General features: G+C 44.4%; 1 protein-coding gene across 1 annotated transcript; it reads right to left on the bottom strand.

Annotated features, from left to right (window-relative positions):
* Nucleotides 1–1,596: 1,596 nt before the first annotated feature.
* On the bottom strand, nucleotides 1,597–23,761 carry LOC121404989 (GTP-binding nuclear protein ran-1-like). Its single transcript, XM_041595472.1, has 2 exons — nucleotides 23,500–23,761; nucleotides 1,597–2,272 (listed from the first exon to the last, which is right to left on the bottom strand). The coding sequence occupies exons 1-2, from the start codon at nucleotides 23,686–23,688 to the stop codon at nucleotides 1,664–1,666; spliced, it is 798 nt and encodes a 265-aa protein (XP_041451406.1). The 5' UTR covers nucleotides 23,689–23,761; the 3' UTR covers nucleotides 1,597–1,663.
* Nucleotides 23,762–25,422: the final 1,661 nt, after the last annotated feature.

The following is a 25,422-nucleotide window of genomic DNA, read 5'->3' as shown; positions in this document are numbered from 1 at the left end:
GTGTGTAACGCAGAGAAGGAACATTTTCCGACCCCATAAAGTATATATATTCTTGATCAGCATCAATAGCCGAGTCTATATAGCCATGTCTGTCTGTCCGTCCGTCCGTCCGTCTTGTTGAGCGCCTGGATCTCAGAGACTATAAAAGTTACGGTAACCAAATTTGGTTTCCAGACTCATGTGATATCACACTGCTACAAGTGTGTTTCAAAATTTCGCCCCGCCCCCTTCCGCCCACGCAAAAGACGAAAATCTGTGGCAGCCACAATTTTAAAGATACGATAAAACTAAAAACGCAGTATCGTAGAGAATGCCCATATCTACCAGACTGCTGAATCTGAATCAGATCGGATCATAATTATAGCCAGAATGAAGAAATTAATTTTCTGTTGCTTCCCCTGCCACCTCCTGCCAACAACAACGCAACTCATTTTCCTTCTCGCTCGCACACTCTGCCGCATTCAGTGCGCGAGCAACCCCTAGCGGAGGAGTTGTAGAATCTAAAAGGTACATGTAGAATACATGTTAGATGTATAATATAAATAGTATATGTAGATGTAGATAACAGATGTAGCAAAAAAATTTAATATGTAAAATTTTTTTTTTTAATGCTAAAATTCTAAAAAATCATATGCTCAAAAATGTATATACTGACTGAGTACGGGTATAAGTAGAGTCGCGTCCCCAGAAGCGACTCGCACGTTCCTTCTCGTTTGAATTCTAAAATTCTAAAAAATCATATGCTCAAAAATGTATATACTGACTGAGTACGGGTATAAGTAGCACGTTCCTTCTCGTTATATATGTATATCCGCTCATTATTATCGAATATACCATGTTAAAAGAAATTATCATTGGAGGGATATACAATATAAGAGTTTTTTAAAATTGGGGTGGTAAGCGCTGTAAAAAAACTTATGCATGTGCACACATACAGTCGTCGCGACGACGCGGCTCGGCTGTCGCAGCGGCAAAGAACCAACTTCGTGTGCCTTCGTATGCTGCATGCATACAAGAGAGCGGCTGGCTCTAGAGCGCTCTCTCTCTCTAAAAAAAGAGAGGCTCAAGAGAGCCTGGAGCCAGCTCTAAAGCCAGCCTGCAAAATTCGTGTGGCGGTATGTATCTTATTCTTATATTGTCTTTGGTCATAGCCTCTGATGCCTAATGCAGTCGTCGCTGTCAACAAGGTACATTTTAATATAAGGTAAGGCAATTCCTTAGCAAGTGGCCGCAACTCATTTGGCAGCTTACCGCTCTTCGTGATATACCTTTGCTGTTCACTTTGCTGCCCCACTGCGACGCGACTGACAATAGATCAATGACTGCCAAGCCGATTCCATGAAGGCGGAATGGGCGAGGGGTCCAAAGTGCAAGGTTTTTGACTCTATGCCTACAACTTCAGGTGTTCCACTGTATATGGGCTCATACACACAATAATAGTTAGCAGCCGCTGGGGCCAAAGGGCAACCCCACAAATTGACAGAATAAGACATAACTATATATGCACCTACCAGCTACACCGCAAGAGAGAGCATTAGAGTATGAAAACTTCTCATATCGCACCGAATTCTAGTGGTCTCGAAACAACAACAAAAGTAGTCAATAAACTTTTTCTTTTTGCACAGAAACTAAAACAATTTTGGGAAAACAATCAAATTGAAACTTATTCATTGTTTACGATCTGCTCCTCAAGATCGTCGCTGTCTTTCTTCAGTGTCTCGTTGTCCTCCTCGCAGTGGGCTTTGTCCATCCCGAGGGCGCAGTTCTTCTCCTTAAGAAACTTCTTAACTTTCTCTATGATAGCATTCTTCTTGTCAAGATCATCTTTTTCTTTCTTATGCGTCTCGTTATCGCAATCGCAATCGCGATCGTCTTTCTGTTGGGGCTCGTCCGCCTCCTGAATGGCTGCAAGCCCGTTTGGCGGCAACAAAGTAACAAAATGGAAACGCTCGCCCATCAGCTGATAGTAAAGATGAATGAAGGGCTCCGAGCAGCAGTAGTTGCTGCTAACCGAGATGTCAAAGTACTGCATATTCGACTTGCGGATTGTTGGATCAAATTTGAAAACGGTGCGGTTGGGGTCGCCCGCCTTGTTGCCACAAATGACAGTGGGAATGCGGCCGCAATCGTTCCACAGTTGGGTGTTCCACAGGACCACATTGTCACAGGTCTCCTCGTCGGTCAGATCGCACATAATGATGGCACAGTCACTGCCTCTATGGTACATGCGGCCCAGTACGGGATGCTTGTGCTCACCGGTGGTGTCAAAAACATTGAAGCGAACACGAGATCCTGTTCAGTGTGCATTATTGTCGGCCAATAGTAGGAATTCGCATTGAAACGGCCTGTGAGGAGTCGATTTATCAATGAGGTCTTGCCCGTTTTACAATCGCCCACAACGACCAGCTTGTAAGTGGGCAAATTATCCATGTAGTACATGGTTGAAAGCAGTTTTAATAGCAATAGAATTTATTTTACAAAGTATACTTTTTGGGAGGAGAGAGCAAAGTGAGTGCCTGCTGTGCCTTATCCAAGGGAAAATCTACAATGGGATTGGCTTTGAAGGGTTTGTTTCATTATTGATGGTTTGGACTATTATTATTATGCTCTCTTTTCCAATGTGGCTTAGCAGGCTGCAGGCGTGAATTTATTGCCATATATTGTGATTGAAGATTTTAAAATTAATTTAAAAACGTAAAATAAGTTCTCTCTCTGTCAAACTCTTTATCTGTCCTTATCTGTATCTCTATTTATCTATCATTCTTCCGTCTAACTACTAAAACGTCCTTCAAGATCAAGTTTCTGCTATTACTGCCTTTTTTCTTTGGGAATCAAGAGCCAAGAAATTCATTCGTTTGCCAAAGTCTAAAGCTATTTGTTTTTCTTTTTGAATTTTTTTTTCGATTCCAGGCTTTTTGTTTCTTCTTCCACTCTTTTTTGGCGGCACGTTTCATTTGCAACACTCACAGATACACAGGTACATTAGCTAAAGCTAAAGCTACAGATACAGGAATTAAATCAAGTTTGGCTTTTGGTCAAAAGTCGTCGGTTGTCGTCGGTTGTCGTCGTCGTCGTTGTTGTTGTCGTGTGGGGGCTTCTGTGCGGGGGCAAAAATTTGTCTTTTTACAGCTAATGGGCTCATTTAGAGATGGCCACTGAAGGCGGGGAGGCACACGGGTGCAGGGTCCAAGCGTCAAGCAGTCTGTTGTTTACCTTACCCAATCCCAATCCTCAATCGAATCTCGGAATCTGAATATCGAAATCAAAGCGAAACGAATCGCAAAACAGTCACATACCTGCAAAGAGAGTGACAGAGACAGAGGGAGAGGGAGAGAAACGCTTGTTAATTGAATTATTAATCCATAAATCAATATCTGGCAAATGCTTAATGGGATCGTAGATGATGATCCGGCATTAATGAGTTTCCTAGTTTCCTCTGAAAGTGTGTCATCCGCATTGTTGAGCATGGGAGCATTGTGGGCTGCCGCTTGTTCAACTCACGCTTCATGCGAATTTCCAGCATGACCACGCATTCGTCAAACTCCTCCCTCAAGGGACTGCCAATCTCATCGAGATCAATCCTCTCCAGGGCATTATGGTGCTCGTTGAACGAAGCGACCAGATCCGCTAGCAACTTTAATCGCACATTTAACTCCTCCTCACTGAGTTCGCCAATCCTCTCCTTGCCGACGGCAGTTTCCATTTTCCGTGCTACTCCTACCATGGATTGCACCTTGCGCTTGTTGAATGCAGCTTCCGAATCGACGAACAAAGGTAAGGGGGGCGAGATTGAGCTAACAGTTTGAAACGCACTGCACTTGTGCATCCGAAAACAACAAAGGCATGCACACTGAGAGCACGAAACCGAAACGAAACAGCAGCAAGCAAGCAGACCGCAAAGCAGATGACGCGAGAACCGTTTCTGTTGCTTGTGCACATACGACAAACCGAAAAACCGTGGTTCAAAGCAAATTTATCCAACGAAAATGTTATGTTTTTTGTGATAAAATTTAACGAGTTTCTATCACGTCGGGGTCACCAAATGTTGAGCTACTGAGCTTCTTCTGTAGCGTTGTTTTGCCAGATTATTTAAGAGACGACGATTGTTCAGTTAATATATTCACAGTTTATTGTACTTAAGTTAATATATATGTTTTATCCAAAACTAGCGAAAGGTGTGCGTATTTGATAACGAGAGTTAACGATGGGTCGATTGAAGACGCGGGGCCGGTTCAAGACTGTTGAAGTTGTTAGGTTTATGTAAGGTTTAGTTCAGAACTCTGTGGCAGGCAGGTCACTGTGCCAGACAGCAAAACGTTTTACTACGGTGATGATCGAATCTGAAGTGTCTGCTGCTTTCTCTGACGAGCCTCCCCCACAGCGGCTGTCGAACGCCGACAGAGAGCAAAGCACCAGATAGAGCATAAGCAAAGCAAACAAAACGGTAATAAAGAGAGACGTTTCATTTAAGAGATGTTACATATGGTCTCATTGCTCATTGTGCTGCCATGGGCCGGCGCTTAGCCGAACAATATGTTTTGACAAAAAGTGGCAACGCCATCCCGCTGTTTTGATTCTGCACTGTGCTTATATTTATTGCTAATTGCTTTTATTCGAAGTATAAGGCAAAATGTACTGTAATGGAGGGAAGAAAAAACGTGGGCTGCTACACAATTCTGTTCCGGGAGTCTGTCTTTCTCCTCGTGATCGTCAAAGAGTTCAGTAGTGCGATATTCTGGTGCTCTGTATAATAGATGAATCTTAACCCTATATACAGCCAGACACCACGCGGATTAATTGAGATAGTTGTGCTCGCCAGTTAAAAGACAAATTTTCCAACCATTCATATTCGGGCTATATCTGTGAGTATGCTCATATTTCAACCGATATCCAGTGGTCTAAAAAAGTGAATTGTCGCAAAATTTTTCGATGCAGCGTGAGGTGTACCTAACCCCAAGACCACGGCAGCACCTGCGTGGTCAGCCACAACGCTCGTATCATCCCTCCTGGAGAAGAAATCCACGTTTTCGATTAAAGTGGTGCATTTCCCATTGGTGTAAATATCTAGCCGCTCATTTCCAATATTTGGTTTTAAAGTGTTCCTCTGTATATATAGGACTTAGCACCACTAATTGCGTTTTGCAAGTAACGTCGCCGAAGGGTGTTCCTCGGGCTTTGCCCTTGAACCACTCTCCACGCCCGGCTGTACCGATAGGCTTGCCACTACATTGAGCAGCCTCCTATAGGAGATCATAGCCACCTGGTGAACTGTGCGCCCTCACGATCTGAGACGCCAAGCGAGGCTTTCATGTCGCAGTGAAGGGTTTTGCTGGATCCGTTAGGTGCCGTGCCGCAGCACCATCTATGTCCGCCCCATAGTGCCAGCCTCGACGGAGTGCCTGCAGGTTACTGACCTCAACGCCTCGACGCCTTCACTTGGCATTATCTGGATTCTGCACCCTAAGCTGCAGCAACTGTTTCTGCTGCCTTGGTATTAGATTATATGGGTATAATTAGGACCTGATATGACCATATTTGAGTTTAATTTTGAATTTTTATTTAATGAAAGAATATCCATGTCAAGGTCTAAGTGTATTTGAATATTTTTGGGAACTCGTATTAACACTATTATATTTCACAGAGACCATCATTCATCTAATCGCTCATCTAACCATTCATTTACTCATCCCAGCACAGCTAACACAAGGAAAGATCTTTCTGCGTGGAGCAACGTAACTTATATCATAAGTGATGAACTAAAAATTGAAATCAAGCCATGAGATTATTGAAGGTGGTACCCGTTTGCTTTGCATTGGCCTTTAGCCATTAATGAGTTCCCTAATATTTACATCTGCACCTTGCCATTGTGCATGTTCTCCACTGACCTTCTGTCATGAAGCTTTCCTGGTTATTTCTTGAAATTTTGAAATCAGTCGAAAAAAGAAAAGAAATGAATTTACTTATTGATAAGGTTCCTCATACTACATACTTAATCTAAATATTTAATATTTTTGTATCATATATTCCTTTTTATATCTCTATACTATCATTACATTCTTTTTATACCCGTACTCAAAAAAGAGTTAAGGGGTATATTAGATTTGTGGTAAAAGTGGATGTGTGCAACGCAGAGAAGGAAACGTTTCCGACCCCATAAAGTATATATATTCTTGATCAGCATCAATAGCCGAGTCTATATAGCCATGTCCGTCTGTCCGTCCGTCTGTCCGTCCGTCCGTCTTGATGAGCGCCTGGATCTCAGAGACTATAAGAGCTAGAGAAACCAAATTTGGTTTCCAGACTCATGTGATAACACACTGCTACAAGTGTATTTCAAAATTTCGCCCCGCCCCCTTCCGCCCACACAAAGGACGAAAATCTGTGGCAGGCACAGTTTTAAAGATACGATAAAACTAAAAACGCAGTATCGTAGAAAATGCCCATATCTACCAGATTGCCGAATCTGAATCAGATAGGATCATAATTATAGCCAGAATGAAGAAATTAATTTTCAGTTGCTTCCCCTCCCCCTCCTGCAAACGACAACATTCATCTCATCTCATTTTCCTTCTCGCTCGCACATTCTGCCGCGTTCAGTGCGCGAGCAACCCTTACATTGTAGATGTAGATGTAGATATCATATGTAGCAAAAAAATGTAAAATGTAAAATTTTTTTTTTTCTAAAATTCTTAAAAATCATAAGCTCAAAAATGTATATACTGACTGAGTACGGGTAGAGTTGTAAGTAGAGTTGCGTCCCCAGAAGCGACTCACACGTTCCTTCTCGTTCTCTTTGCTTAACTGATTTGTCAGTCACTGATTATAACTTATATACATTTACCCATTTATTATTTAAGTTCGTTATTTTAGTTCGTTTTTTAGTATAATAAATGCATAATTCTGAATTTCTGAAAGTATCTTAGTGTTGCCATGAATACATGCTAAATTTCGTATTAGGAGCCATGCGAGTGCCTGGTCGGAGGAATATGGTGTAAACCTAAATGAAAAGGGATCATTCCACACTCCTTAGACATGGTTGCAGGCCCATTCCGCAGACCCATTCTTAAGACCCATTCGCCATTATATTTTTTTACTATCAGTCGTCTTCAGTCGACCACCTTATCAACTTTGCAACAACATCGTCGAAGCATTGCACAGGCAACATGCGGGGAATGTATTGTATGTACTACATATATGGTCTCTATATCTAATCGGCCCCTGACTACATAAACTTGTGAGGTCCTATTCCAGGCTGAGGTGAGCATTCAGTCCGTCCAGGGTCCACTACAAGAAATTTGTAGATCGCAGGTGACTTTTAGGTTTCGAGCTGGCCTTGAAAAGCAGTAGGCAAGGGAAGAAATTACGACGCAGTGGTTTTTGCTTGTGTGGTTTTTTTTGCTTTATTCTTTTTCTCTTTCATTCACTAAATTGTTGACACTTGAGATTTGTTGTTCGGTGATTGACTATGAGGTGCGCTGGTGGACTGCGTGTATCTTGTGTCCGGGCTGATGGACTGCCTCCTCTTTCAGCCGATCTTGGCCCTTTTATGCAGCTGGCGATCGCACCTGAGACCCGGAAATAATTGATTCTTGCTGACGTAAGGTTATTGGGTAACAATAATTGTGGAGCGCGGTAGCTAGGTCGAAGCTTGGTGCTTCGTTGACAATGGTTAGTGGGTCAGTGTGTTCTGCTGATGCTGCATCCCGGAAAGTGCAGTTGGGAATTGGGTATTTGGTTTTCAAAAGAAATGAGTTTTTGCTAACTCTGCATCGCGGAGGTGATATCTGTGATTCGGGGCTGAGTGGTTGCGAAATATCGCCAAGAAGTGGGTGACCGAGAATTTCGTGCTGTGCTTTTCGCGGAGTGCTGACACACCGCTATTTGTGGGGAACCGTGGCTAGAGCCATGGTTCGCTAGCTCGGTGTATATCAGTTAGATTATTGTCTCCCGCCAGCGTGGATGTGCTGACCCTCCGCCGTTTGTGACGAGCCATGGCTAGAACCATGGTTCGTTACACCCCCCCCTTTCTTCCGGGTGGGTGATGGAGAGATTAGTGGCGTCGCTTGGCGGGTGCTGAGGATCGCCTTTTTACCGGGTTATCCTGTCCTTTGGCTTGTGCCGAGTCTTTGGATTCGTCGGTGTTAATCTCGTCGCTTTAGCGTGGCGTCGGTAGCGTTATATTTTCTACTGCTGCTGTGATCGTGGAAGTTTTTTCTTCGGTTCTGGGTGCTTTGTAGTTGGTGTCTGCTTGGTGGGTCGATTATCCCATATGACGATGGTTTTCTCGGCGGTTTTCTTCGGTCGTGCCTTGTCCAGGCATTCTTGAATCGGCGGTGCTATGTCGGGTGGCCAAGGATCCGTCGGTAGTTCTGGGTCGTCTTCGGTGACTCCGGGGTCAAAGGTTTGATTCGGGTCTTTCGGTAGGATGGGTCTGTCGAATGTAAATGCTTGGATCTGCGGAGCCAAGTCCGGCGGCCATGGCTCCGGGACTGGTTCGGGCTCATTTTCGGTTGGATCGGCTGCTTCGGAGTCAAATGGCTGGCTGGGGTCTTCGGGTAAGAGGGTTGTATCGAAGGCGCTGGGCGGTTCGATCCGCCGTTGGTAGTCGCTTATGTGGGCGACGATGGGTGTGGTGTCGACCATGGGTATGATGTTTTGGTACGCCGGGTGTAGTACTCGTGTTATACTACAGCCAGACTGGTACGTGAACAGGCGAGTCTCGGTGATGCCTCTTGTGTCGCAGCGACGACTTGCGTGGGCGACGAAAATCTCGGACATGGCTCTAGGCATGGCTCGTTGCATGGCGCTAGGAATCATATCAGTACGCGGAAGGTACTCCATTGTGTTGGCGAGGATCGGTGTGGCGTCGGCCGTGGGTCGGACAGGACGGCTGTCTGGGCATCGTGGGGGCATCGTGCTGGTTTCCGGGCCCTCGTTGAGGGGCTCTGTGGAGATCAGTTCGATTATGGGCCCCGTCCAGCGTGGGGTTAGCGTGGCTGTTTCCCGTGTTGCTGGGCTGTCGGATGGTGGTGGCCGTTGTCCTTTTTCGCTGCTGGCGGTCGGTTTTGAGGGTGTCCGTGCGTTCCCTGCTTCCGATGCGGTTTCTCTGCGTGCTTGCTCTGTTGCTTGTCTTGGACCTGGGCTTCCTGTGTCGAGCGCCGGGTTCAAGTGTGTTTGTCTCGTGTGTGAGATCCTCGTGGTTTGTTTGGGGTATGTGTCCCCTGTGGTTGGCCTAGGACGCGGTTGCTCCGTAGTGACCGTGGGACTCGTTTTCCCGATTGCTTGATTGCGGTTTTCTGGTGTTGACCTTGGATTCGTGTTCTCCGCAGTGTGCCGTTGCTTCGTATTCGTTGCGAGTGGTTTGGGTGTCAAGTGCTGCGTTGCGTTATTCGGTGCCGTGTGCGTTGTGGTAGGTCGTGGACGTAGGTTCGTTGCGATTTGTTGAGGTTTCTGGCATTGGGGTTCGGCGTCTTGTACGTGGATGGTAGTAAGCACGGGTTCAGTGGGCATGGGGCGATGGTCTCGTAGCTGTAGCAGCGTGGAGCCGCATTGGATCGTCGTTTCGGTGGCACCTAGAAAGTCCATGCCGACAATGACTTGTCCCAACATGTTTGGCAGGACCAGGAGCGGGATTTGAACCTCTCGTTGATCCAGCTTGATGTGCGCCAGTAGAACTTGTGAGATCTCTCTGACCGAGCCATCGGCCAGGCGTATGCGGACGCATGCATCTTGCAGGTTGGTGTTGTTGTCTAGTTGTCGGGCGAGGTTTGCGCTGATGAAGCTTCTGGATGCCCCGGTGTCGATTGTGGCTTCCGTTGCGTGTCCTCCTATGGTTACCGTTGCCACTATCCGACCGTTGCTTACGTGTAGAGAGTTATTTAGTCGCGGGTTGGAGGAGGCGTCGTTCCCGGCTGATCCCGTGTCAGTTGGGGACGCATGTCGTTTCCCGACGTGTTTTGGCGGCAGCAATTTACGGTCCGTGTGCCGCGTTTGCCACATTCCCAGCAGAATAGGATGGAGGGATTATGGCAGTCGTATGCCGCATGCCCGGCTTCACCACACCGGCGACAGGCTGCGCGTGGGTTGATGATGGGGGTCGTGATCATGTGATGGGCTACTTCGGGATTCGCCGTACTGTTTGGATGAGCTGGTGGTCTCCCTGGTGTGTCTGTCGATTCCCAATGGGGACTCAGAAATGGCGGCTGGTGCGAGTCGCAATTTCCTCTGCTCTGAAGCCGGCCTTGCGTATCTTGGAGTGTTCCGCGGGGGTGCGAAGGTGGTCGGGATGGTCCGCTCTTGGATGCTCTCGAACTCGGTGGCCAACATTGTGAGCTGTGCTAAGCTTTGTAGTTCGTGTCGCCGCACATACATCTGGTATGCTGGCAGGGCGTTATCGTAGATCCTGTTTAGTTCCTTGGCTGCGTCGTACCTGGCGTGGTGCATGAGAAGGCGTATCTCGATGAGGTAATCCTTGAAAAATTCTCCTACCGCTTGCTTGCGGGCTCGGATCTGGTCTTCCAATTGTTCAAAATACCGTGGTGGCAAGAAGAAAGTCAAGAATTCTTGGCGGAAATATGCCCATGAGCTGCCTTGTAGTTGGCTGGTGCGGTACCAGCGACTGGCCCGATCGGTGAGAAGCTCTGTCATGGCCCGAGGTAGCTGATTTGTGTCCACCCCATATGAGAGAGCGCGTTCCTCTAGTAGTTCTAGGAACGCGAGTTGGTCGTCCTGTCCGTCGAACCTGATTCCCCATTTCCGAATCTGTTCCGCGATGTGGGCGGTGGAAGAGTCCATGGCTGGCACGATCCTCTGGGTGGGCGAGCGGCTGGTCTCCGTAACTGGAGGTCTGGGCAGATCGGCTGGCGTTACGAGGCGTGGTGGGCAGGGTGTGCTGTATTCGGCCGCTGTGGGGACTTGTAACCCGGCTTTTGGGTCGGTTTTCCGCTGGTCAGACGGCCCAGGAGTGGTGGGCATGGGCGACTTGGAGCGTCCTGCTGGTCTGGCGTATTGCCGTTCGAGGTCGGCCAGTCGAACCCAGGCCTCCTGCGAGAGTGTTCCGGCGACTAGTGCGGCGAATCTCTTTCGTCGTTCCTCGACTGTTCCGTCGTTTCCAAATCCGAATTCCTCGGCCAGGGTTTCCAGCTCATCCCGCCGGAGTTTGTAGATCCAGCCGGTGGTGACTCCTGGATTGGTATGGTGTCCCTCCGGGCAAAATTCGTCGGGTTGACCGGCTCCGTGGGCTTCCATGGTGTGTTTCGGCGGTTAGTAGCACTGACTTACGTGTTGTTTGTGGTATTTCTGCTTGTAGCACTTTTGCTCGCGACTGGATTTTGCGTTTTGGGCTTGACGGTTCTTGATCCTTGCTAGCCTAGTCTCTTTCAGTGGCCGTGGGTCTTTACTCCACAAAGCTCTGTATTAAGGTGTTAGTCTCCTTAAAGTCACCAAAAAGTCCCTGCTCGGGCGCCACTTGTGAGGTCCTATTCCAGGCTGAGGTGAGCATTCAGTCCGTCCAGGGTCCACTACAAGAAATTTGTAGATCGCAGGTGACTTTTAGGTTTCGAGCTGGCCTTGAAAAGCAGTAGGCAAGGGAAGAAATTACGACGCAGTGGTTTTTGCTTGTGTGGTTTTTTTTGCTTTATTCTTTTTCTCTTTCATTCACTAAATTGTTGACACTTGAGATTTGTTGTTCGGTGATTGACTATGAGGTGCGCTGGTGGACTGCGTGTATCTTGTGTCCGGGCTGATGGACTGCCTCCTCTTTCAGCCGATCTTGGCCCTTTTATGCAGCTGGCGATCGCACCTGAGACCCGGAAATAATTGATTCTTGCTGACGTAAGGTTATTGGGTAACAATAATTGTGGAGCGCGGTAGCTAGGTCGAAGCTTGGTGCTTCGTTGACAATGGTTAGTGGGTCAGTGTGTTTTGCTGATGCTGCATCCCGGAAAGTGCAGTTGGGAATTGGGTATTTGGTTTTCAAAAGAAATGAGTTTTTGCTAACTCTGCATCGCGGAGGTGATATCTGTGATTCGGGGCTGAGTGGTTGCGAAATATCGCCAAGAAGTGGGTGACCGAGAATTTCGTGCTGTGCTTTTCGCGGGAGTGCTGACACACCGCTATTTGTGGGGAACCGTGGCTAGAGCCATGGTTCGCTAGCTCGGTGTATATCAGTTAGATTATTGTCTCCCGCCAGCGTGGATGTGCTGACCCTCCGCCGTTTGTGACGAGCCATGGCTAGAACCATGGTTCGTTACAAACTCTATGTGCCCACTATACATTGTGGAGTATTTCTCCCCCCAAAGATATCTCGTGCGTCTGTCTATGCGTTTTGGGAACACACGCACACATTCTCATTAATTTTTTCCTTTCCTATTCTTTCCCTTGTTTCTGTTGCTGTTTCGTTAATTAGTTTAATTTGTTTGCGGCCATGCAATTAAATGGAGATAAAAACACCAAAAGAAAATTCAATAGAAATGGAAAACGAAACAGAACACAACAAGAGAACCGATCCTCCATTCATTCATTCATTTATTGAGTGTCCAAGAAGTCAGTGGAACATCTACAGAAGAGCATTGCTGCTATGTGTGAATTGCCATAATCTATGGATTTGATGGATAAATAATCGATAAATGATATAATAGGATTGGCAAATGGATCTCTTCATTATCTTTAATTATTCGAATTATCGCTCAGCGCACCACTTGATAGAACTACTAGTGCAATGCGATTATCCCAAGCCTGTATTTGTATGATTGATCATCTTGGAAAAAAGTAATTTTGGTCACAAAGTCTCTTTTGTTAATCGAAAACCATTACCAGTGATCAAATCGAAACGAAATCGAATTTTGCGATTGGTTTTTGTTTCCATAGGACAGGACATAGGACATTTGCAAGACGCGTAGAGCCGTAGACATGGCTTCAGATGGCCGCTAACTCGATGGAAAATTAATTAAATTTGCATAATTATGCATCGCATTTTGATTCGTGTTTGTTTCTGCCCTCTGCCTGCTTTTTGCTTTGTTTTTCTGTTTTTATACCCGTACTCAAAAAAGAGTTAAGGGGTATATTAGATTTGTGGTAAAAGTGGATGTGTGTAACGCAGAGAAGGAACATTTTCCGACCCCATAAAGTATATATATTCTTGATCAGCATCAATAGCCGAGTCTATATAGCCATGTCTGTCTGTCCGTCCGTCCGTCCGTCTTGTTGAGCGCCTGGATCTCAGAGACTATAAAAGTTAGGGTAACCAAATTTGGTTTCCAGACTCATGTGATATCACACTGCTACAAGTGTGTTTCAAAATTTCGCCCCGCCCCCTTCCGCCCACGCAAAAGACGAAAATCTGTGGCAGCCACAATTTTAAAGATACGATAAAACTAAAAACGCAGTATCGTAGAGAATGCCCATATCTACCAGACTGCTGAATCTGAATCAGATCGGATCATAATTATAGCCAGAATGAAGAAATTAATTTTCTGTTGCTTCCCCTGCCACCTCCTGCCAACAACAACGCAACTCATTTTCCTTCTCGCTCGCACACTCTGCCGCATTCAGTGCGCGAGCAACCCCTAGCGGAGGAGTTGTAGAATCTAAAAGGTACATGTAGAATACATGTTAGATGTATAATATAAATAGTATATGTAGATGTAGATAACAGATGTAGCAAAAAAATTTAATATGTAAAATTTTTTTTTTTTATTCTAAAATTCTAAAAAATCATATGCTAAAAATGTATATACTGACTGAGTACGGGTATAAGTAGAGTCGCGTCCCCAGAAGCGACTCGCACGTTCCTTCTCGTTTGAATTCTAAAATTCTAAAAAATCATATGCTCAAAAATGTATATACTGACTGAGTACGGGTATAAGTAGCACGTTCCTTCTCGTTATATATGTATATCCGCTCATTATTATCGAATATACCATGTTAAAAGAAATTATCATTGGAGGGATATACAATATAAGAGTTTTTTAAAATTGGGGTGGTAAGCGCTGTAAAAAAACTTATGCATGTGCACACATACAGTCGTCGCGACGACGCGGCTCGGCTGTCGCAGCGGCAAAGAACCAACTTCGTGTGCCTTCGTATGCTGTATGCATACAAGAGAGCGGCTGGCGCTAGAGCGCTCTCTCTCTCTAAAAAAGAGGCTCAAGAGAGCCTGGAGCCAGCTCTAAAGCCAGCCTGCAAAATTCGTGTGGCGGTATGTATCTTATTCTTATATTGTCTTTGGTCATAGCCTCTGATGCCTAATGCAGTCGTCGCTGTCAACAAGGTACATTTTAATATAAGGTAAGGCAATTCCTTAGCAAGTGGCCGCAACTCATTTGGCAGCTTACCGCTCTTCGTGATATACCTTTGCTGTTCACTTTGCTGCCCCACTGCGACGCGACTGACAATAGATCAATGACTGCCAAACCGATTCCATGAAGGCGGAATGGGCGAGGGGTCCAAAGTGCAAGGTTTTTGACTCTATGCCTACAACTTCAGGTGTTCCACTGTATATGGGCTCATACACACAATAATAGTTAGCAGCCGCTGGGGCCAAAGGGCAACCCCACAAATTGACAGAATAAGACATAACTATATATGCACCTACCAGCTACACCGCAAGAGAGAGCATTAGAGTATGAAAACTTCTCATATCGCACCGAATTCTAGTGGTCTCGAAACAACAACAAAAGTAGTCAATAAACTTTTTCTTTTTGCACAGAAACTAAAACAATTTTGGGAAAACAATCAAATTGAAACTTATTCATTGTTTACGATCTGCTCCTCAAGATCGTCGCTGTCTTTCTTCAGTGTCTCGTTGTCCTCCTCGCAGTGGGCTTTGTCCATCCCGAGGGCGCAGTTCTTCTCCTTAAGAAACTTCTTAACTTTCTCTATGATAGCATTCTTCTTGTCAAGATCATCTTTTTCTTTCTTATGCGTCTCGTTATCGCAATCGCAATCGCGATCGTCTTTCTGTTGGGGCTCGTCCGCCTCCTGAATGGCTGCAAGCCCGTTTGGCGGCAACAAAGTAACAAAATGGAAACGCTCGCCCATCAGCTGATAGTAAAGATGAATGAAGGGCTCCGAGCAGCAGTAGTTGCTGCTAACCGAGATGTCAAAGTACTGCATATTCGACTTGCGGATTGTTGGATCAAATTTGAAAACGGTGCGGTTGGGGTCGCCCGCCTTGTTGCCACAAATGACAGTGGGAATGCGGCCGCAATCGTTCCACAGTTGGGTGTTCCACAGGACCACATTGTCACAGGTCTCCTCGTCGGTCAGATCGCACATAATGATGGCACAGTCACTGCCTCTATGGTACATGCGGCCCAGTACGGGATGCTTGTGCTCACCGGTGGTGTCAAAAACATTGAAGCGAACGGGTCCACGTTTGGTCTGGAACACGAGATCCTGTTCAGTGTGCATTATTGTCGGCCAATAGTAGGAATTCGCATTGAAACGGCCTGTGAGGAGTCGATTTATCAATGAGGTCTTGCCCGTTTTACAATCGCCCACAACGACCAGCTTGTAAGTGGGCAAATTATCCATGTAGTACATGGTTGAAAGCAGTTTTAATAGCAATAGAATTTATTGTACAAAGTATACTTTTTGGGAGGAGAGAGCAAAGTGAGTGCCTGCTGTGCCTTATCCAAGGGAAAATCTACAATGGGATTGGCTTTGAAGGGTTTGTTTCATTATTGATGGTTTGGACTATTATTATTATGCTCTCTTTTCCAATGTGGCTTAGCAGGCTGCAGGCGTGAATTTATTGCCATATTTTGTGATTGAAGATTTTAAAATTAATTTAAAAACGTAAAATAAGTTCTCTCTCTGTCAAACTCTTTATCTGTCCTTATCTGTATCTCTATTTATCTATCATTCTTCCGTCTAACTACTAAAACGTCCTTCAAGATCAAGTTTCTGCTATTACTGCCTTTTTCTTTGGGAATCAAGAGCCAAGAAATTCATTCGTTTGCCAAAGTCTAAAGTTATTTGTTTTTCTTTTTGAATTTTTTTTTCGATTCCAGGCTTTTTGTTTCTTCTTCCACTCTTTTTTGGCGGCACGTTTCATTTGCAACACTCACAGATACACAGGTACATTAGCTAAAGCTAAAGCTACAGATACAGGAATTAAATCAAGTTTGGCTTTTGGTCAAAAGTCGTCGGTTGTCGTCGGTTGTCGTCGTCGTCGTTGTTGTCGCGTGTGGGGGCTTCTGTGCGGGGGCAAAAATTTGTCTTTTTACAGCTAATGGGCTCATTTACAGATGGCCACTGAAGGCGGGGAGGCACACGGGTGCAGGGTCCAAGCGTCAAGCAGTCTGTTGTTTACCTTACCCAATCCCAATCCTCAATCGAATCTCGGAATCTGAATATCGAAATCAAAGCGAAACGAATCGCAAAACAGTCACATACCTGCAAAGAGAGTGACAGAGACAGAGGGAGAGGGAGAGAAACGCTTGTTAATTGAATTATTAATCCATAAATCAATATCTGGCAAATGCTTAATGGGATCGTAGATGATGATCCGGCATTAATGAGTTTCCTAGTTTCCTCTGAAAGTGTGTCATCCGCATTGTTGAGCATGGGAGCATTGTGGGCTGCCGCTTGTTCAACTCACGCTTCATGCGAATTTCCAGCATGACCACGCATTCGTCAAACTCCTCCTCAAGGGACTGCCAATCTCATCGAGATCAATCCTCTCCAGGGCATTATGGTGCTCGTTGAACGAAGCGACCAGATCCGCTAGCAACTTTAATCGCACATTTAACTCCTCCTCACTGAGTTCGCCAATCCTCTCCTTGCCGACGGCAGTTTCCATTTCCGTGCTACTCCTACCATGGATTGCACCTTGCGCTTGTTGAATGCAGCTTCCGAATCGACGAACAAAGGTAAGGGGGCGAGATTGAGCTAACAGTTTGAAACGCACTGCACTTGTGCATCCGACAACAACAAAGGCATGCACACTGAGAGCACGAAACCGAAACGAAACAGCAGCAAGCAAGCAGACCGCAAAGCAGATGACGCGAGAACCGTTTCTGTTGCTTGTGCACATACGACAAACCGAAAAACCGTGGTTCAAAGCAAATTTATCCAACGAAAATGTTATGTTTTTTGTGATAAAATTTAACGAGTTTCTATCACGTCGGGGTCACCAAATGTTGAGCTACTGAGCTTCTTCAGTAGCGTTGTTTTGCCAGATTATTTAAGAGACGACGATTGTTCAGTTAATATATTCACAGTTTATTGTACTTAAGTTAATATATATGTTTTATCCAAAACTAGCGAAAGGTGTGCGTATTTGATAACGAGAGTTAACGATGGGTCGATTGAAGACGCGGGGGCCGGTTCAAGACTGTTGAAGTTGTTAGGTTTATGTAAGGTTTAGTTCAGAACTCTGCGGCAGGCAGGTCACTGTGCCAGACAGCAAAACGTTTTACTACGGTGATGATCGAATCTGAAGTGTCTGCTGCTTTCTCTGACGAGCCTCCCCCACAGCGGCTGTCGAACGCCGACAGAGAGCAAAGCACCAGATAGAGCATAAGCAAAGCAAACAAAACGGTAATAAAGAGAGACGTTTCATTTAAGAGATGTTACATATGGTCTCATTGCTCATTGTGCTGCCATGGGCCGGCGCTTAGCCGAACAATATGTTTTGACAAAAAGTGGCAACGCCATCCCGCTGTTTTGATTCTGCACTGTGCTTATATTTATTGCTAATTGCTTTTATTCGAAGTATAAGGCAAAATGTACTGTAATGGAGGGAAGAAAAAACGTGGGCTGCTGCACAATTCTGTTCCGGGAGTCTGTCTTTCTCCTCGTGATCGTCAAAGAGTTCAGTAGTGCGATATTCTGGTGCTATGTATAATAGATGAATCTTAACCCTATATACAGCCAGACACCACGCGGATTAATTGAGATAGTTGTGCTCGCCAGTTAAAAGACAAATTTTCCAACCATTCATATTCGGGCTATATCTGTGAGTATGCTCATATTTCAACCGATATCCAGTGGTCTAAAAAAGTGAATTGTCGCAAAATTTTTCGATGCAGCGTGAGGTGTACCTAACCCCAAGACCACGGCAGCACCTGCGTGGTCAGCCACAACGCTCGTATCATCCCTCCTGGAGAAGAAATCCACGTTTTCGATTAAAGTGGTGCATTTCCCATTGGGGTAAATATCAAGCCGCTCATTTCCAATATTTGGTTTTAAAGTGTTCCTCTGTATATATAGGACTTAGCACCACTAATTGCGTTTTGCAAGTAACGTCGCCGAAGGGTGTTCCTCGGGCTTTGCCCTTGAACCACTCTCCACGCCCGGCTGTACCGATAGGCTTGCCACTACATTGAGCAGCCTCCTATAGGAGATCATAGCCACCTGGTGAACTGTGCGCCCTCACGATCTGAGACGCCAAGCGAGGCTTTCATGTCGCAGTGAAGGGTTTTGCTGGATCCGTTAGGTGCCGTGCCGCAGCACCATCTATGTCCGCCCCATAGTGCCAGCCTCGACGGAGTGCCTGCAGGTTACTGACCTCAACGCCTCGACACCTTCACTTGGCATTATCTGGATTCTGCACCCTAAGCTGCAGCAACTGTTTCTGCTGCCTTGGTATTAGATTATATGGGTATAATTAGGACCTGATATGACCATATTTGAGTTTAATTTTGAATTTTTATTTAATGAAAGAATATCCATGTCAAGGTCTAAGTGTATTTGAATATTTTTGGGAACTCGTATTAACACTATTATATTTCACAGAGACCATCATTCATCTAATCGCTCATCTAACCATTCATTTACTCATCCCAGCACAGCTAACACAAGGAAAGATCTTTCTGCGTGGAGCAACGTAACTTATATCATAAGTGATGAACTAAAAATTGAAATCAAGCCATGAGATTATTGAAGGTGGTACCCATTTGCTTTGCATTGGCCTTTAGCCATTAATGAGTTCCCTAATATTTACATCTGCACCTTGCCATTGTGCATGTTCTCCACTGACCTTCTGTCATGAAGCTTTCCTGGTTATTTCTTGAAATTTTGAAATCAGTCGAAAAAAGAAAAGAAATGAATTTACTTATTGATAAGGTTCCTCATACTACATACTTAATCTAAATATTTATTATTTTTGTATCATATATTCCTTTTTATATCTCTATACTATCATTACATTCTTTTTCTCTTTGCTTAACTGATTTGTCAGTCACTGATTATAACTTATATACATTTACCCATTTATTATTTAAGTTCGTTATTTTAGTTCGTTTTTTAGTATAATAAATGCATAATTCTGAATTTCTGAAAGTATCTTAGTGTTGCCATGAATACATGCTAAATTTCGTATTAGGAGCCATGCGAGTGCCTGGTCGGAGGAATATGGTGTAAACCTAAATGAAAAGGGATCATTCCACACTCCTTAGACATGGTTGCAGGCCCATTCCGCAGACCCATTCTTAAGACCCATTCGCCATTATATTTTTTTACTATCAGTCGTCTTCAGTCGACCACCTTATCAACTTTGCAACAACATCGTCGAAGCATTGCACAGGCAACATGCGGGGAATGTATTGTATGTACTACATATATGGTCTCTATATCTAATCGGCCCCTGACTACATAAACTCTATGTGCCCACTATACATTGTGGAGTATTTCTCCCCCAAAGATATCTCGTGCGTCTGTCTATGCGTTTTGGGAACACACGCACACATTCTCATTAATTTTTTCCTTTCCTATTCTTTCCCTTGTTTCTGTTGCTGTTTCGTTAATTAGTTTAATTTGTTTGCGGCCATGCAATTAAATGGAGATAAAAACACCAAAAGAAAATTCAATAGAAATGGAAAAAGAAACAGAACACAACAAGAGAACCGATCCTCCATTCATTCATTCATTTATTGAGTGTCCAAGAAGTCAGTGGAACATCTACAGAAGAGCATTGCTGCTATGTGTGAATTGCCATAATCTATGGATTTGATGGATAAATAATCGATAAATGATATAATAGGATTGGCAAATGGATCTCTTCATTATCTTTAATTATTCGAATTATCGTTCAGCGCACCACTTGATAGAACTACTAGTGCAATGCGATTATCCCAAGCCTGTATTTGTATGATTGATCATCTTGGAAAAAAGTAATTTTGGTCACAAAGTCTCTTTTGTTAATCGAAAACCATTACCAGTGATCAAATCGAAACGAAATCGAATTTTGCGATTGGTTTTTGTTTCCATAGGACAGGACATAGGACATTTGCAAGACGCGTAGAGCCGTAGACATGGCTTCAGATGGCCGCTAACTCGATGGAAAATTAATTAAATTTGCATAATTATGCATCGCATTTTGATTCGTGTTTGTTTCTGCCCTCTGCCTGCTTTTTGCTTTGTTTTTCTGTTTTTATACCCGTACTCAAAAAAGAGTTAAGGGGTATATTAGATTTGTGGTAAAAGTGGATGTGTGTAACGCAGAGAAGGAACATTTTCCGACCCCATAAAGTATATATATTCTTGATCAGCATCAATAGCCGAGTCTATATAGCCATGTCTGTCTGTCCGTCCGTCCGTCCGTCTTGTTGAGCGCCTGGATCTCAGAGACTATAAAAGTTAGGGTAACCAAATTTGGTTTCCAGACTCATGTGATATCACACTGCTACAAGTGTGTTTCAAAATTTCGCCCCGCCTCCTTCCGCCCACGCAAAAGACGAAAATCTGTGGCAGCCATAATTTTAAAGATACGATAAAACTAAAAACGCAGTATCGTAGAGAATGCCCATATCTACCAGACTGCTGAATCTGAATCAGATCGGATCATAATTATAGCCAGAATGAAGAAATTAATTTTCTGTTGCTTCCCCTGCCACCTCCTGCCAACAACAACGCAACTCATTTTCCTTCTCGCTCGCACACTCTGCCGCATTCAGTGCGCGAGCAACCCCTAGCGGAGGAGTTGTAGAATCTAAAAGGTACATGTAGAATACATGTTAGATGTATAATATAAATAGTATATGTAGATGTAGATAACAGATGTAGCAAAAAAATTTAATATGTAAAATTTTTTTTTTTTTAATTCTAAAATTCTAAAAAATCATATGCTCAAAAATGTATATACTGACTGAGTACGGGTATAAGTAGAGTCGCGTCCCCAGAAGCGACTCGCACGTTCCTTCTCGTTTGAATTCTAAAATTCTAAAAAATCATATGCTCAAAATTGTATATACTGACTGAGTACGGGTATAAGTAGCACGTTCCTTCTCGTTATATATGTATATCCGCTCATTATTATCGAATATACCATGTTAAAAGAAATTATCATTGGAGGGATATACAATATAAGAGTTTTTTAAAATTGGGGTGGTAAGCGCTGTAAAAAAACTTATGCATGTGCACACATACAGTCGTCGCGACGACGCGGCTCGGCTGTCGCAGCGGCAAAGAACCAACTTCGTGTGCCTTCGTATGCTGTATGCATACAAGAGAGCGGCTGGCTCTAGAGCGCTCTCTCTCTCTAAAAAAAGAGAGGCTCAAGAGAGCCTGGAGCCAGCTCTAAAGCCAGCCTGTGTGGCGTGTGGCGGTATGTATCTTATTATACCCGTACTCAAAAAAGAGTTAAGGGGTATATTAGATTTGTGGTAAAAGTGGATGTGTGTAACGCAGAGAAGGAAAATTTTCCGACCCCATAAAGTATATATATTCTTGATCAGCATCGATAGCCGAGTCGATATAGCCATGTCTGTCTGTCCGTCCGTCCGTCCGTCCGTCCGTCCGTCCGTCTGTCCGTCTGTCCGTCTCGATGAGCGCCTGGATCTCAGAGACTATAAGAGCTAGCGAAACCAAATTTGGTTTCCAGACTTATGTGATATCACACTGCTACAAGTGTATTTCAGAATTTCGCCCCGCCCCCTTCCGCCCCCACAAAGAACGAAAATCTGTGGCAGGCACAATTTTAAAGATACGATAAAACTAAAAACGCAGTATCGTAGAGAATGCCCATATCTACCAGATTGCCAAATCTGAACTAGATCGAATCATAATTATAGCCAGAATGAAGAAATTAATTTTCTGTTCCTTCCCTGCCCCCTCCCTGAACACAATAACACAACTCATTTTCCTTCTCGCTCGCACACTCTGCCGCGTTCAGTGCGCGAGCAACCCCTAGTGGAGGAGATGTAGAATCTAAATGGTACATGTAGAATATACATGTTAGATGTATAATATAAATAGTATATGTAGATGTAGATAACAGATGTAGCAAAAAAATGTAAAATTTCTTTTTTTTTAAGTTCTAAATAATTATATGCTTAAAAATGTATATGCTGACTGAGTACGGGTATAAGTAGAGTCGCGTCCCCAGAAGCGACTCACACGTTCCTTCTCGTTCTTATATTGTCTTTGGTCATAGCCTCTGATGCCTAATGCAGTCGTCGCTGTCAACAAGGTACATTTTAATATAAGGTAGGGCAATGCCTTAGCAAGTGGCCGCAACTCATTTGGCAGCTTACCGCTCTTCGTGATATACCTTTGCTGTTCACTTTGCTGCCCCACTGCGACGCGACTGACAATAGATCAATGACTGCCAAACCGATTCCATGAAGGCGGAATGGGCGAGGGGTCCAAAGTGCAAGGTTTTTGACTCTATGCCTACAACTTCAGGTGTTCCACTGTATATGGGCTCATACACACAATAATAGTTAGCAGCCGCTGGGGCCAAAGGGCAACCCCACAAATTGACAGAATAAGACATAACTATATATGCACCTACCAGCTACACCGCAAGAGAGAGCATTAGAGTATGAAAACTTCTCATATCGCACCGAATTCTAGTGGTCTCGAAACAACAACAAAAGTAGTCAATAAACTTTTTCTTTTTGCACAGAAACTAAAACAATTTTGGGAAAACAATCAAATTGAAACTTATTCATTGTTTACGATCTGCTCCTCAAGATCGTCGCTGTCTTCTTTCAGTGTCTCGTTGTCCTCCTCGCAGTGGGCTTTGTCCATCCCGAGGGCGCAGTTCTTCTCCTTAAGAAACTTCTTAACTTTCTCTATGATAGCATTCTTCTTGTCAAGATCATCTTTTTCTTTCTTATGCGTCTCGTTATCGCAATCGCAATCGCGATCGTCTTTCTGTTGGGGCTCGTCCGCCTCCTGAATGGCTGCAAGCCCGTTTGGCGGCAACAAAGTAACAAAATGGAAACGCTCGCCCATCAGCTGATAGTAAAGATGAATGAAGGGCTCCGAGCAGCAGTAGTTGCTGCTAACCGAGATGTCAAAGTACTGCATATTCGACTTGCGGATTGTTGGATCAAATTTGAAAACGGTGCGGTTGGGGTCGCCCGCCTTGTTGCCACAAATGACAGTGGGAATGCGGCCGCAATCGTTCCACAGTTGGGTGTTCCACAGGACCACATTGTCACAGGTCTCCTCGTCGGTCAGATCGCACATAATGATGGCACAGTCACTGCCTCTATGGTACATGCGGCCCAGTACGGGATGCTTGTGCTCACCGGTGGTGTCAAAAACATTGAAGCGAACGGGTCCACGTTTGGTCTGGAACACGAGATCCTGTTCAGTGTGCATTATTGTCGGCCAATAGTAGGAATTCGCATTGAAACGGCCTGTGAGGAGTCGATTTATCAATGAGGTCTTGCCCGTTTTACAATCGCCCACAACGACCAGCTTGTAAGTGGGCAAATTATCCATGTAGTACATGGTTGAAAGCAGTTTTAATAGCAATAGAATTTATTGTACAAAGTATACTTTTTGGGAGGAGAGAGCAAAGTGAGTGCCTGCTGTGCCTTATCCAAGGGAAAATCTACAATGGGATTGGCTTTGAAGGGTTTGTTTCATTATTGATGGTTTGGACTATTATTATTATGCTCTCTTTTCAAATGTGGCTTAGCAGGCTGCAGGCGTGCATTTATTGCCATATTTTGTGATTGAAGATTTTAAAATTAATTTAAAAACGTAAAATAAGTTCTCTCTCTGTCAAACTCTTTATCTGTCCTTATCTGTATCTCTATTTATCTATCATTCTTCCGTCTAACTACTAAAACGTCCTTCAAGATCAAGTTTCTGCTATTACTGCCTTTTTTCTTTGGGAATCAAGAGCCAAGAAATTCATTCGTTTTTGGCAAAAGTCTAAAGTTATTTGTTTTTCTTTTTGAATTTGTTTTGTATTCCAGGCTTTTTGTTTCTTCTTCCACTCTTTTTTGGCGGCACGTTTCATTTGCAACACTCACAGATACACAGGTACATTAGCTAAAGCTAAAGCTACAGATACAGGAATTAAATCAAGTTTGGCTTTTGGTCAAAAGTCGTCGGGTGTCGTCGTCGTAGTTGTTGTCGCGTGTGGGGACTGCTGTGCGGTGTCAAAAATTTGTCTTTTTACAGCTAATGGGCTCATTTACAGATGGCCACTGAAGGCGGGGAGGCACACGGGTGCAGGGTCCAAGCGTCAAGCAGTCTGTTGTTTACCTTACCCAATCCCAATCCTCAATCGAATCTCGGAATCTGAATATCGAAATCAAAGCGAAACGAATCGCAAAACAGTCACATACCTGCAAAGAGAGTGACAGAGACAGAGGGAGAGAAACGCTTGTTAATTGAATTATTAATCCATAAATCAATATCTGGCAAATGCTTAATGGGATCGTAGATGATGATCCGGCATTAATGAGTTTCCTAGTTTCCTCTGAAAGTGTGTCATCCGCATTGTTGAGCATGGGAGCATTGTGGGCTGCCGCTTGTTCAACTCACGCTTCATGCGAATTTCCAGCATGACCACGCATTCGTCAAACTCCTCCCTCAAGGGACTGCCAATCTCATCGAGATCAATCCTCTCCAGGGCATTATGGTGCTCGTTGAACGAAGCGACCAGATCCGCTAGCAACTTTAATCGCACATTTAACTCCTCCTCACTGAGTTCGCCAATCCTCTCCTTGCCGACGGCAGTTTCCATTCTCCGTGCTACTCCCTACCATGGATTGCACCTTGCGCTTGTTGAATGCAGCTTCCGAATCGACGAACAAAGGTAAGGGGGGCGAGATTGAGCTAACAGTTTGAAACGCACTGCACTTGTGCATCCGACAACAACAAAGGCATGCACACTGAGAGCACGAAACCGAAACGAAACAGCAGCAAGCAAGCAGACCGCAAAGCAGATGACGCGAGAACCGTTTCTGTTGCTTGTGCACATACGACAAACCGAAAAACCGTGGTTCAAAGCAAATTTATCCAACGAAAATGTTATGTTTTTTGTGATAAAATTTAACGAGTTTCTATCACGTCGGGGTCACCAAATGTTGAGCTACTGAGCTTCTTCAGTAGCGTTGTTTTGCCAGATTATTTAAGAGACGACGATTGTTCAGTTAATATATTCACAGTTTATTGTACTTAAGTTAATATATATGTTTTCTCCAAAACTAGCGAAAGGTGTGCGTATTT

The sequence above is a fragment of the Drosophila obscura genome, unplaced genomic scaffold (genome assembly GCF_018151105.1).
Source record: "Drosophila obscura isolate BZ-5 IFL unplaced genomic scaffold, ASM1815110v1 contig_73, whole genome shotgun sequence".
NCBI lineage: Eukaryota > Metazoa > Arthropoda > Insecta > Diptera > Drosophilidae > Drosophila > Drosophila obscura.
This window is presented reverse-complemented; position numbering and strand designations above follow the sequence as displayed.